Source organism: Scheffersomyces spartinae, assembly GCF_019049425.1.
Source record: "Scheffersomyces spartinae strain ARV_011 chromosome Unknown scaffold_19, whole genome shotgun sequence".
In the NCBI taxonomy this organism is placed as follows: Eukaryota; Fungi; Ascomycota; class Pichiomycetes; order Serinales; family Debaryomycetaceae; genus Lizanozyma; species Lizanozyma spartinae.
Window position 1 is genome coordinate 329,952 of NW_025065066.1, and position 14,860 is coordinate 344,811.

The window sequence follows — 14,860 nt, forward strand, 5'->3', positions numbered from 1 at the left end:
TTTTAAGAGTTAACTAGACAAAAATACCCCACATGAGAATAAGATAAGCTGATACGCTGTGGTAGCGGTTTCCGGGAGCAAGTAATGGACTCCGGAAGTGTATTGTGCATTCATTATTATACCATCCTCCATGATAACAATCACAATCTACATTAAGTTAAGCAATGGATAGGCCGACATACTTTCCCGCTAACTAGGTATAAGGCATCACGAAAAAAAGATGCTGCATTTCCCAAAACAAAAATGAAACAAAGAAAATGCCGTACTCAAAGTATCATAACTCTATTATGACACTTCTTTCTGGATACTGCTTTCTCCAATACAACACAACCACTTCACATATTTTTTCAAGACGTTGAAAGTCTTTGAACACTTAGCTTACAAGCTTATCTCGTAATTCTTACGATTAACGTTGCCGAGATAGAAACCCAGTAGTCACCTTAAAACAAAAGGTCAAGTAGCTCTCCCCAAACAATAAAACGAAAATGCCGTTTTATGGGTACAATTACAGACGTACGGCTAAAGGTATTAGCAGGTTTTAAAAAAACGGTGGTTAACACTTCTTAGCGGGACACCAAAGAAAAAAGCGGTCTTTTCAGAATTTTGGGAAATGGGAAAATTCATTGTTGATGCCCGCGAATCCCGATTTGATTGAAGAAAATATGTCAGATATGGTGTTAGCGCAATATGTCCTAGAATAGTAATAAGTCTGTACCTCTCTATCTTCTCTCACATTATCAAAATATTGACGGATCATGGAACTCCAAAAGCATAAAGAAGTGTTGCGCTAGTTGTCGGTTATCTCCTTCACTCTTGCATGCAAAGTGTCAAAGTAATTTGACAGGATCTTGACGTATTGCCAAGAAGATCTTAACTATACTCATCCGCAGAGGTAAGCCATTTCATAGGTGCCTTGCTAGCGGGTTTCCCAAAACAGAAACCGCTAGAGCACTACATATAAGCGACTATATCGAAATTGTGGCACACACAACGGGTTCCTTCATAGTGCATCAAAACACATCAGTCGAAGGTAGGAAGATTATGCACAGCAGTGATTGAATCGATTAAAAGAATTATTCGAGGTATTACAATTTATTCAGAAGAACTACTGAATGTAATTACAAGTAGAAACTAATTAATTACCAAGAAACCTTCCTATATATTCCTTCCTGAGTTTTGTCGGAAGCGACATTCAAAGACTGTAGTTTATTCAATAGTGGAAGTTGTTGGAATGAAGAGAACATTATAGATTGCTGATAAAAGACTGTTTGGAAGGGTTTCTATCAATCGAGATTGCATGATTCTTCAATTGCAGTTCAAGAATCAGCTAATATAACCCGTTAATTGTTCGTGTAAAGGCGCAATTTTGATGATTATGGGTTACCGCAAAGGGTAAACCAACCGATAGATACTACAACAAAAAAAGCAAAGGTCGTGCTCAACACAACAATAGCGGGAATGCAAGTGAATCTGTTCGATGTCAAGAGGACTTAGCACTATATTTGCGTTTACAGCAAAGCAACTGACGTTATCGTTGCTCTCCGGACAAACCCATCATCTCGTTGAATTTATACCAAACCAAAGATCTCTTTGTTTAATTTGAAGTTCAACTGCAAGATTCATGTGAAATCCAGAAATCCATCTTTAAGTTACAGACTACCTGAAAAGGAAGTCTACAATCCCGAGGCATCACCAGAGTCGTCCCCACATTACCGACTGTATGGGGTAAGGACATCGTCACATGTGACTATGAATCATCTTTTACTGAGATCATACTTAAAGCAATCCAAAGAAGACTTTGAAAATTACAGTTGAAAATATTTCATTGCTACTTTATTGGGAGTTCTCGTGGTATTCACGTAGGTACATTATATCAATTTTAGTTTGCACTTTTTATATTTGAGATCATGGTTAAAGTTACTGTTTGTGGTGGTGCCGGTGGTATCGGCCAACCTTTATCACTCTTGGTTAAGCTCAATCCCAACGTTTCTGAGTTGGCTATATTTGATATTGTAAACGCCAAGGGAGTGGCTGCTGACTTATCGCACATCAATACTTCAGCCGTAGTGACGGGATACCAACCCAAAGATAAGGAGGATAAATCTGCCATTGAAGGTGCTTTAAAGGGTACAGATATTGTGGTCATACCCGCCGGTGTACCACGTAAGCCAGGTATGACCAGAGCCGATTTGTTCAATGTCAATGCGTCTATTGTTAGGGACTTGGCTGCTAGTATTGCTAAGGTTGCACCTAATGCTAGAGTATTGATTATTTCTAATCCTGTTAATTCTACTGTGCCAATCGCTGCTGAAGTGTTTAAGAAGTTGGGAGTTTTCAACCCTCATAAGCTCTTTGGTGTCACTACTTTGGATTCCGTTAGAGCAGAAACCTTTTTAGGAGATTTGTTGCTGGTCTCACCAGGCTATGTTAAGGGCAGAATCTCTGTTATTGGAGGTCATTCCGGTGACACAATTGTGCCCTTGACAAACGTTGTTCCGGATATTAACGGATCCAAATTGTCTGGCGAAGCATATGCTAAATTTGTTCACAGAGTTCAATTTGGTGGTGATGAAGTTGTTCAGGCTAAAAATGGGGCTGGCTCAGCCACTTTATCTATGGCTTATGCTGGTTACAGATTCACAGAACATATAATTGAATCTTTGGTCGGGAATAGAACAAGTGATTCCAACAGAATTTCAGACTCTGCTTATGTATATTTGCCAGGCTTGGAAGGTGGGAATGATTTGGTTAAGCTGCACTTAAATGGTGTGGAATATTTTTCAGTTCCTGTTGAGTTGGAGAATGGTCAAATCAAATCATTTGTTGATCCATTTACTCTGTTAAACATCACTGACGACGAAAGGAAATTAGTAGATGTTGCTCTTAAAGGCTTACAGAGTTCAATTGACCAAGGAGTTAACTTTGTAGCTGGTTCTAAGTTATAGATAGTGTCAGTTAATTATTTATTTAGCTTAAATCAAAACTTGGGTATATAGTGTCTATAAATATTAAAGTAATCCCAACTTATCCATTCTAACTTGTACAGCGTTTCTATGGGCTTCCAAGCCTTCAACGGCAGCCAAAGTCATAACTGCTTTACCAATGCTCTTTAACCCTTCTTCACTTACATTCTGTGCAGTAATAAACTTGAGGTATGTAGAAGTGTTCACCCCAGAGTATTGTCTAGCATAACCATATGTTGGCAATGTGTGGTTGGTACCTGAAGAATAATCTCCACATGATTCTGGCGATAAAGCTCCAACAAATACAGAACCAGCATTTTCAACATAATCTGGAACGTACTTTTGAGCATCTGTTATTTGTAAAATCAAGTGTTCTGGTGCATATTTGTTTGATAATTCAAAAGCTTCTTCATATGTATCCACTAACAAAATGTAGGAATGTGCTAATGATTTATGAACAATTTCCCTTCTGGGCAAAACACATGCTTGTCTCTTGACGGCTTCTTCAAACTCAGCCAATTTCTTTGGTGTCAATCCAACACCAATTAAGATAACTTGGGAATCAACACCATGCTCTGCTTGGGACAACAAGTCACTAGCAACAAAGTCCGCATCCGCTTCTTCATCTGCTACGACTAACACTTCGGAAGGACCAGCAGGCATATCGATAGAGCACAAAGCTTCAGTATCATTCTGAACGTACATCTTAGCAGCTGTAACAAATTGATTACCAGGACCAAGAATCTTATCACACTTCAACACTGATTCAGTTCCATAAGCCATAGCAGTAATTGCTTGAGAGCCACCAGCCATAAGAATGGACTTAACACCTAACTTATGGGCCACATAAACAACTTCCGGAGTCAATCTGCCAGTGGAACGAGAAGGTGGTGATGCAAAAACGATGTTCTTACAACCAGCAACCTTAGCTGGAACACCTAGCATCATAGCTGTTGAAGGTAAAACAGCTGTACCCCCTGGAACATACAAACCAACGTTCTCTATTGGCTTTGCAAAACGTGAACAATAAACACCGGGACATGTTTCCACAGTCATAACCTTCTCTTGAGGTAATTGAGCAGTGTGGAACTTTTCAATGTTCTGGATAGAGATATCAATGGCTTCCTTCATATCTTCAGAGATTTGCATGTATTCTTCAGGGAATGGAGCATTTAGAACAGGAGCTTCAAGCTTGACACCATCAAACTTTTCAGTCAATTCAAGTAATGCCTTGTCACCGTTTGCTTGAACCTTTTTAATTATGGGCAACACTAACTTCATGATATCATTAGTAGATTGAACTGGTCTTGTTAAAGAAGCTTCAATTTCTGAGGCAGAAGCAGTTTTAGAATCGATGATCTTCATCCTGTACAAATCCTCAGTGACAATAGGTTCAACTGTCTTTGGTTGTGATGAAGATGTTTCAACGTAAGCAGTTTTGGCATCTCCCTTACGTCTAGTAACCTTAAGACTTTTGATATCCAAGTTTCTTTCAATATCAGAAAGTCTAACACCATTCTTGATACACCAAACCATGACAAAGTACAACAAATCAGCAGCTTCCCATGCTACTTCTGCCTGATTCTTGTCCTTCCCAGCTTCAATCAACTCATCCAATTCTTCCTTTAACTTAGCCACTAACAAGGACTCATCATTGAATAATCTCTTGGTGTAAGAACCTTCTGGAGCAGATTCAAATCTCTTAATTAATGTACCGTCCAATTTGGGCAAGCCAGATCCAGTTGCCTCTTTTGATTCAGTTAAATCTCCATCAAAGAAACATGTGTGGTTGTTTTCCAAGTGACAGAAACCAGTCCCGTCCTTCTGTTCAACAGTGAACTTGACCAAGTCAGAATCACAATCTCTTTCTAAACGAATTAACTTTTGGGTTGCACCACTGGTCTTACCCTTGTACCACAATTCTTCACGACGTTTGCGTGATTGGTAAACACCTTCACCAACAGCAATAGACTCAGCAATAGATTCCTTTGATGAGTAAACAACACCCAAGGCCGTATAAGCTGGAGCAGGACCATTTATTAATGTGGTATATAAGCCGTCAGGACGATCAGTAGTCAAGGTTGCAATGAAAACAGCAGAAATGGGAATAAGAGACTCATTGCTGTTACAAGAGACACTTTCTGTTGTCAATTGTGATGCATTGATGATTGGAATGTAACCCTTTTTAGCGGCAGCCACAGCTGAAGCCTCGGTAAACTCTGACGATTGTAAATAGACTGGTCTATTCCCACCGGCAGAAAATTGTATGAAATCAGAGTCTGAGATTGGTTCTGAGAAGAGCAAGGAAGCCTTAGATTCCAATACCTTTGGAGAGGGAGAGGCACCGTCACTACATTTGATCACAAATCTGGAGCTTGGTAAGCCAGCAACTGAGATCAACAGTTCAAAGTCAGCTTCATCAATAAATAATTGTTTAATACCGATATTGAGCAATTCAACCGCCTTATCAACGTTAACACTGCTGGCAGTAGCATCAACGCTAATTGCAGCACCTTTTCCATATTCGTGCACAAAGTGTTTGGAGGGAGTCACTGAACCGAGGGGGAAAAGCACTTTACCGGTCACAGCATACTTTGCGATGGTCTCAGTCTCAGTAGGAGACGAAATCAATGGCAACAAGGGAAATGTCATTGGAGAGAGTTGTCTTACGAAGATAAGATAACAAAGAAAGAGGGTAGAATTTGAACATGACCAGTCATAATCCAGCCTTTCGATTTTGAAATTTTTACACCGGAAAATTTTCCATGAGTCATTTGACTCGGCTAACAGTAACATGATAGATTGTGAAACTATACAACTGTATGTCATTCGTTAAATATACTGGACATCAAAGCTTCTATAGCATTAATGTAATTATATTTGGTGGATCATGTAAGCATTTTCTTAAATCTAAAAACTCCACCACTCTTGTCGTCTTTTATTGCACCCAAAGTGATTACTTGTGTTATCGCAACAAGGGACTCCTTTTTCGCTCCTACTCTACGTCTACAGCAAGCACTCTCATAATTATCATTATTCATTACCGTTCAAAAATTGAATTCTGAACGGAATTGGTCAATATTCATACCGGGCTTAACAAGCTCAACCAAATCACGTCTTTCCATGGCGATAAAGGCCCGCTTCAACGTTTCTGTCAAAGATGTCGATTGATTATGGTTCAACGTGCTACCATTAGCATCCACACCTTCAACTTGATGCATTGCCAACCCACTTAACAAATGCTCTGCTGCCTCTTTGTAGCATCCAATATTAATACACGAGACTCCCAAATTGTATCGAGCTCGCACAAATGTTGGTTTCAATTCCAATGCCTTAAAATACGCGTTAACGGCCTCTTCTGATCTGTTAGAATTGGCCAATGAAGCTCCCAAACGGTTCCACAAAACTGCATCATTAGGTTGAATTGATAATGCTGCCTTGAAACAATCAATAGTTTTGTCAAAATCTTCGTTGGCATAAAATAATACTCCCAATCCCATTTGTACGTCTGCATCCATATTCGCTTGATTGGGTGATAATCTAGCAGCCTCCATAAATAATTCAGTCACACGCTTATTAAGTGAATATCTATCTTCATCTGAAATAGTTGGGTTCTTTTCACGAGCTCTCTCTGAAATTTGAGGATATTTGGTGGAAATCCATCTCTCCAATGTAGCAAATGCAGCATTATCATATCCTTCGTTAATATATGAAATTGCTAAGTTCATTAATGCCTCAGAATTCTCTGGATGTAACTCCAAACACTTTTCTAACGCAGCAATACCTGCAATTTCCTTTTCATTCTGAGTTTGTACTTCGCCTAACTTCAACCAAGCATCAACATGATTTTCATTTCTTTGAATAGCAGCTTCAAATGCTAATGCAGCTTCAGATAATTTGGCACCATTTTCCATCAATTGTAATCCAATCTCATAAGGATCTTGATCTGCAGGCAAATCCAAAAATTGATTAGAAGCCTTCTCTTCAAACTTATAAACCCCAAAATGAGCTCTTGTAGATGCATATTTTGCAAAATCTCTTTCCCATTGAGCCAAATCTGCTGGTAATGGATCCTTTTGCGTGTGCTTAAATTCCTCGTATTGTTGGTTAATGAAATCATTTTCCACAGCTTCAGAATTCAAATTATCCCAAACTTCTTGGAATGTGGCTTGATATTTATCATCAATGACATAATCGGGGGATTCTGCTCTCACTACAGGCTCACCTTCTTTAGCGTGCTCAACATTTTTGGTTAATTCTTCAACTTCTTTGAAATGATTATCCCAATCAACTTGCAGTTGCTGGTTTTGTTCAGCGTCTCTTTGAACAGGTTGCTGTTGCTGTTGTTGCTGCTGAAGTTGCTGCATAGGCCGTTGCATCATCAGCATTCCCATCATTGGCCTATAGTTACCCATTCCCATTCTCATGGCAGGTGTAGATTGTTGTTGATTATGAGTCATGGCCATTTCTGGGGCATTCTTACCTTGTTGGAATTCACCACCCCACAGAACAGGACTACCAACTTTAGCCACTGGTTGAACAGCAATGGGTGACGGAGAATGGGATTGAAATTCTTGAGTCCAGTTATTATTAAGTGGAGTCAGTTGGACAGTTTGTTGGATTCTATTCAACTCTTGTCTCATTGGTTGAAATTGAAACGCAGCACCAGGTCCACCATTACTTCCACCGTTCATAAATTGTTCAAAATGCTGTTTCTCTCTCGAGTTCATCATACTCTCATTTCTAAATCCTTGTCCATTTTGTACTACAGGTTGATTAGCTGTTTGCTGTTGTAATGACCGATCTTGTTGAGTATGCTTGTTGAATTGCGCAAGTGCATTACCATTGACAGAACAATCTGATCCGCCGCCTATCAACGACATGATTCTTGATTATTGTGTTGATCTGTTACTAAAAAAGAGAACCAAACTGATTCAAGTATTGAACGTATATTGGAGATCAAACAGTAGAATATATAACTTTAGTTAATGTGAAGAAAGAGATTTCAATGGCGAAATCTGGGGAGGACAATTTTCCATTTGAGGATCCTGTTCGGTTAAAAGCTTGGTTAGACCGAGGATGTCCCAAAATGGCATGTGGATGCGGTTACTCCACAAACGCAGTAGTACGCCGGATGTATATGGGTATATTTAATTATCATGGAGAAATAATTCCAAGCGATGATTTTATGATTAGTGTAACAGAAAACATGATACCATTTAGAACGTCAAATCCTCCTATAAGAACTATGTTTGCATGTTCAATGATAAAACAAGCTATCTTTGGAGACTATAGAAATTAATTAATACTAAATATGGTAAAATAGGACATATATTATTGGTAGGAATAATGCCTTATTGTAGATTTAATATAAAAGATAGTATTGTATGAAGTACAAAAAGCTGCCGATAAATTTAAATATATAAAAACAAGGATATACAGAGAACACGAAACTACAATATTAAGTTGTCATGTAAAATTTGGTAAAGTAATTAGGAAAAATGATATATTTTTTAAAAATATAATCCAGAAAATGTGAAAACTATAGAAATTGTGCTTTCAGAAACTGACGATAAAGTAACTAGTTTAGTTAAAAATGAAAAATTTCTAAAAATTGTGATATAAGAAATATAAAATATAGAAGTGGGAGATAAAATGACTTCTTTACACGGACAAAAAGTTGTCATAAGTAGAATAGTAGATAATGAAGATATGCCTACTATAATAGAAGACGATGTTAAATACACATTAGAATTGTTAATAAATCCACATGCATTCCCTTCTAGAATGACAATGGGACAAATTAAAGAAATGAGTAATCAGAAAGAATAGTTTATTTAAACAATGAGCAAACAAAGAAAAAGAAATTAGTAGGAAATTGTATGTATATAGCATTAAAACATCAAGTTAATGATAAAATGCAGTATAGAAATAAAGGTAAGTATGATATTATTAATAGACAGCCAGTAGCAGGAAAGAAAAATACTGGTGGTTTAAGATTTGGTCAAATGGAAAGAGAAATATTAATAGCAATTGATGCAATGAATACATTAAAAGAATTATGGAAATGCGATATTATTAGTATAAATATATGTCCTTTGACTGGAAAGATAGAAACTGATTGTTGTAAAAATAAAATTAAAAGCCATAAATTCTTTGTATTATGTTTAGGTTATATTAGAGGATTAGGTTATGATATATTATTACATAATGATAAAACATATAGTATTGTAAAATTAGATAAAGAATAATTGCCAAAAACTACTGAATTTAATTTTGAAGATATAAATCCATCAGATATAAGAATATATAATGAAAATATATTATTGCCCGTATGTTTAAGATCGGATAAATTAATAAAATTATATAAAGATTACAATGAAATGAAAGCTAAAAATGAAATAAAGTATTTGTTAAAATACAAGTTTTTCATAAATTTTTTGAAGGTCATAGAATAGATAATTGTATAAGATCAGTGATAACACCAAATCCAACTCTTAAATTAAATGAAGTTAAAATTCGTTATGGAGCAAATATAGAATGTAATTTTGGTATATTAAATAGACAGCCTTCTTTGAATTTAAGTTCAATGACTTTGGTGAAATTGCTACCCGGGGTTAATAAAACTATAGAAATTAATCCATTATTATGTGCTTCGTTTAATGCTGATTTTGATGGAGATGAAATGAATATATACGAAATAAAAGAAGATAAAGATGATTTAAAAAATAAATTGAGTTTAGAACCAATAAAAACCCAAGATTACGTATTAGGAGATTTAAGGGAATTAACATTTGAAGGATTAACAGCAAAAGTAGAAGGAATATTATTTATGATAAAAAATAAATCAAAAGGGTCTCAATTTAATTATGATCATACTTACAAGAAATTGGGTAAAATAATTGTTAATAACAAAGTATTAATTGATATAAATGAATGTTATGTGGATGGATTAAGTGATGATAATTGGTTTGAAGGTTGTAAAACCGCAATAGAAAGTGCTTCATCAATAAGTTTTAATATAAGTGGTTACTTGGCATATATATGCAATCAAGCATATCTATGAAAAATAATTTTTCAGTAGCAGTAACAATTTCTTTATGGTGAGCTTCGGTTATAGTTTTATTATATTTTAAACTACTTATAGGATTTAGCTCTTTAGATAAAGCTTTATCAATAATATCTATATTAGATATATAAACTTTAACTGGTTTTTCTAAAAATTCAAATTCAACTATATCAGAAGTACCATCGGTAAAATATCGAATATACTTATTATCGTCAGTTTTGGAAACATTTTTAATTACTTTATATTTGCTTTCATTTAAATATTTTTTTACATTTTCTATTTCATAAGTTAAATCACTATTAGTGCATGTTATTGAGTTCAAAGTCTACTTCACATATGTAATAGAAAATTTATACGAGTGGTGTGATGACTTTGAAATAAATGAAGAATGGCAAATATTAAGATTAAACAAAATAAGACATGTAGAAAAAGTATACATGGAACGTTCTCCATATCTAAAAACTAGAAAACATTATGAAATAGCTTTATATACTAAAAATAAATGGATATATTTAGAAAATGGGCAAGGTGAAATGACATCATTTACAGAAGATATAAACATACCTAATATTAAAATAATAAAACCAAATGTAACTTTATATAAACTGAATTTCAATTTACAAGTAATGCTTACTATAATAGGTTTAAATAATGAAGTTATTATAACTGAAACAAAAAATACTGCTATAAAGAAAGCAATATTGATTTATAATAAATTATATATTGAATTATATGATGACATATTTGTATTTAAAGGAAGTAATATAAACGAATTTGAAATATTTTGTAAAAAGTTTGAAAATGAATATAATAATAAAAGTAAAGAAATAGAAGAATTATTCGATAGAGTAGATGTTTATAAAAAGGATTTATATAGAGCATTGGATTATAAAACTTGGTTTAGAGCAAGTAGAATAAATCAAAAGGAATGGCCCTACATAACTAATATAAAGATTGAAAATGGATTGGAATTTCCTAAAGATAGTGAAATGTGTTATTATCACGATAAATATAAAATAGCTTTATAGAAGAGACATGATGATAATGATGAAATCTATATTCCAAAATTATATAAAACAATAAAGGAAAACAATAAGTATAAAATACCTTATTCTATAAAAACAAATGGATATTAAAATGCTGCATATATAAGAGAATGGAAAGGGGAGCCATGTACTAGTATTGATTTAAAAGGAAACATAAAAGAAACTCACTGGAATCCATTGTGTGATAAAATAATAATAGAAAATACTGATGAAAAATATGAGATAAAAGGAATAGTACAAATATTAAATAAATAATACACGATTACAATAAAGAAACATGTAAAAGCGGTGACAAATGAAAAACAACTGCTTGTTATGGTAGCAGATGTTGGGCTCATTTGAAAAGAAGATGAAAGAGAATTGTATAAAAAATTCAAGGCAGAATCAACTAATAAAATGAAAATATGAAACTATATTTATAATATATAATGAAGATACTACTACTAATTCTATCAAACGTAGTATTAGCTAATGTATTTGCTGATCCTATAGATTTATATACAATTTTCTTAGTATTAGAAAAAGGTCAGTCTAATGGGAATATTGAAGTTGATTATGATGAAACTGGAACAACAAAAAAATATATAATTTTAGAAGATGGAATTAGTTTAGATGGTAGTACTGATTATGATAGATTAAAATCTTTAAATACTCAATAAATATCATAAATCCTGATATCTACGATAATATATTTGGAAATAAAATAAATATTATATAACTTTAAATAATTTGTACAATAAGTTTTTAGAATATAGCTCAATTGGTAATACAATTAGCGCTTTAAAGGCTAAATATTATATAGCCAAATTACGTCCTACTGCTGTAGATTTCTTGAAAAATAAAAATATTAATGTTAATATACAGTTAGTTATGCCAAAACAACCAGCTTATGCAAATAGATTTGCAGTAATTTATAATAGACTTAAAACAATAAATGTTAATGAATTACTGGACATTAAAACTTTAATAAATAAAGCTAGAATTCCCAGAGCAATGGCAGATTTATTTAGATTTTCTGGCACTCAGGATAATTTTAGAAATGATATTAAAAATATAATAGGTTTAACTGATCTGGATATAGGTACTAGAGGTTTAAATTCTAATGAATTCAATAAAATTATTGCTCTTGAAACAGATATATATAAATTAAATAAACTTACAGAGTATATTAGTAAATATTATTTAAGTAAAATTACGTCAAAACAAACATTTGATCATTTAAAATTTATTCAGAATACATATTATTTAGATAATATTAAAAGAACTCCGCCTCCTTTATGTAGAGTCTAAGAATTATAAATTAGACATTTATATTCATATTCTGAAATAGCTTTAACTTCGCTCATTTCCTCGTACATATATTTTTTAATAGTAATATCAAATAATTTAACAATTTTACGATTCTTTAAAAGTTTGTCGAAATAAAAATTTAAATATTCATCATTTAAAAATTTAAGTAGACTTAAAATATTATATTCTACAAAATCGAATTGTTCAAGAAATTCTGTTTTAATTGTTCCAACTTTAGTTTGATTATAAAGAAGAATATAATAATGTATTAACATAACTTGTTTATAATCCAATAAGGTTAAATCGATGTCAATGCCTTCATGTTGTGGATCCTCTCCTATTTTAGGGGTAAAAGAAAAGAATGTAAAAAACGTATTTTTATTAATCAACTTACATGCTCTTTCAAAATCTACAAGAAGAAATCTAGATAAACATAAATCGACATGTTCGTTTCTAGAATAAAGATACATTGCTAAATCAGTATTGTGTAAAATATCATGAGGAGTATAACTATAATTAAAATTACTAATATATTTATTTTCCAAAAATAAATTAAAAACATATTTATCAAAATGTATAATACCATACTCGTCTATCATTTTACCATATTCATCTTCTTCGTCTTCTTCGTCTTCTTCAAAAACTGAAGTATCAAAACGATCAACATATCCATTAAAAAATACATCATCTATGTCACATATTTGTAAAAAATCAAATTTTATTCTACAAATATTATAAAACAAATATTTAGATTCTTCATAATAAACACTATACAAATCTTTATAAACTGAAAAATCAAGATCATAAATTTTATTAAATTTTGTTAACATATCAAAAAAATACTTATTAATATAAGCTCCCTTATGAAGACACTATTTCATGGTATCCTCATATTTAACCACAAATTCATATAAATTAAGATTTAGAGTTAATTCTTTATATAATTTAACATCACCGTATAAACACAGTTTGTGTATTTGGATAACTGAATTCATTTATAATATTATTATTAATAAATACAAAAGGGTTATATATGGCCCCCATTTTCAAAAAAAAAGTGGAGAAAGTCAACAGATTAAAGTGGTGAATCATCATAACTTGATGCTTCCGTCAATTTCGAGATGATTAGGTGGGAAAACCACACTTGAGAAACAGTACATGATTTTCTATCTTGCTTCATTGTCATCAAATTTATCTTTTCCATCATACTATGTCTATATTGTATGCATACCCTGTATAATTCAAAATATCACATAGTCCCCAAAAAATTATATATGTACATTTTCTAATAAATATGTTATTTCTGGTTCTATTCCATAATTTTCATTACTTGTAAATAATGCTATTCTCTTCATTTTTTCGAATTGAATTTATTTGTATGCCATCATATTAAAACCGCAAAATAAAAAACCGCAAAATAAAAATCAATAATATTGAATATAAATAATGTAGACAGTATAATGTTATTTTATCTTTCTTAGATGTAATCTTAAGAGTAAAATAGCTTATCTATATCTACAGCTATTCTCGATTTTCTTAATTTTTTTATTCTTTCATTTTCTATATTCTCTATATCTTCATATTTAACATTGTCTATATATTCTATATATTTCATACATTCATTAATATCTTTAAATTCTATAGAAAAGTTTATGTCTAAAGCAGTTGTTTTTATCTTATTTTTATATATAAAAAATAAAAAGCGATCTGTATTAATTTTCATTTGTTTTCTATAGGCTTCATATTCACTTCCATTTTCGTAAATCTCTGTTTCAGATACAAATCTTCCTAAATCTATTTCAGTTCTTTGTAAACAATTACTTACATCAAAGCCTACAGTTTTAAAATACACAAGTTGAGGAGCTATATCATCTAATGAGTTTAAAGGACAGTATCTATAAATACTTGTATATACACATTTCATTTTTATACATTTTTCAGTAATCTCAAAATATAATGCTTCATAATCATAAACATTCACATTTTCTAATTTTTTAATTATTTCTTCATATTTTTTACATTTCACAATTTCAATATCATTATATATGTTTACTTCTTGACAATAATCCCATAGATCATCTTTACTTATTTTCAAATCATAATCTAATAAGAAAAATAATATTTTATTCATTTTAATATTCCTGGTATATTTCAAATAGTGAAGAATGTGAGAGGTAAGTTATATATGTTAATCGATAATCTTGCTTAGTGCGACAAGAAATACTTAAATTAATTACTGGTAAAAAGTTCTACTAGAGTATTATCGCATGAAGTTCCTCCAGGCCCTTTTCTCACTATTCGCAAAGATTTTGTATACTATAGCTTTCCTCACACTTATTTTTCTTCCGCACCTGAATTCAAAAGATTTCTCGCTTTTACATACAAATTTTCTCCTTTTTTCGCACCCTTACTCACTTACTCTTTAAATTTTCGCATCCATTCTCAACCTTTCTTCACTTACCACTTTACATATATCTTACTCACATTCTTTC

General features: G+C 32.4%; 5 protein-coding genes across 5 annotated transcripts; 3 read left to right on the plus strand and 2 right to left on the minus strand.

The window, feature by feature from the left end:
- Positions 1-1,907: 1,907 nt before the first annotated feature.
- MDH1-3 (malate dehydrogenase) lies at positions 1,908-2,945 on the plus strand (the record flags this gene model as incomplete). The annotated part of the gene is made up of 1 exon (XM_043192823.1): positions 1,908-2,945. One exon carries the CDS (start codon positions 1,908-1,910, stop codon positions 2,943-2,945), a length of 1,038 nt encoding a protein of 345 aa, XP_043047878.1.
- Positions 2,946-3,008: 63 nt separating this feature from the next.
- On the minus strand, positions 3,009-5,615 carry HIS4 (trifunctional histidinol dehydrogenase/phosphoribosyl-AMP cyclohydrolase/phosphoribosyl-ATP diphosphatase; the record flags this gene model as incomplete). The annotated part of the gene is made up of 1 exon (XM_043192824.1): positions 3,009-5,615. The coding sequence occupies one exon, from the start codon at positions 5,613-5,615 to the stop codon at positions 3,009-3,011; it is 2,607 nt and encodes an 868-aa protein (XP_043047879.1).
- A 395-nt stretch (positions 5,616-6,010) lies between these two features.
- PEX5 (Pex5p) lies at positions 6,011-7,846 on the minus strand (the record flags this gene model as incomplete). Its single annotated transcript, XM_043192825.1, has 1 exon — positions 6,011-7,846. The coding sequence occupies one exon, from the start codon at positions 7,844-7,846 to the stop codon at positions 6,011-6,013; it is 1,836 nt and encodes a 611-aa protein (XP_043047880.1).
- A 1,623-nt stretch (positions 7,847-9,469) lies between these two features.
- Positions 9,470-10,029, plus strand: KQ657_002050 (uncharacterized protein; the record flags this gene model as incomplete). Its single annotated transcript, XM_043192826.1, has 2 exons — positions 9,470-9,474; positions 9,528-10,029. 2 exons carry the CDS (start codon positions 9,470-9,472, stop codon positions 10,027-10,029), a joined length of 507 nt encoding a protein of 168 aa, XP_043047881.1.
- Positions 10,030-10,551: 522 nt separating this feature from the next.
- On the plus strand, positions 10,552-12,368 carry KQ657_002051 (uncharacterized protein; the record flags this gene model as incomplete). Its single annotated transcript, XM_043192827.1, has 4 exons — positions 10,552-10,560; positions 11,352-11,357; positions 11,598-11,603; positions 11,820-12,368. The coding sequence occupies 4 exons, from the start codon at positions 10,552-10,554 to the stop codon at positions 12,366-12,368; spliced, it is 570 nt and encodes a 189-aa protein (XP_043047882.1).
- Between the last annotated feature and the right edge of the window lie 2,492 nt (positions 12,369-14,860).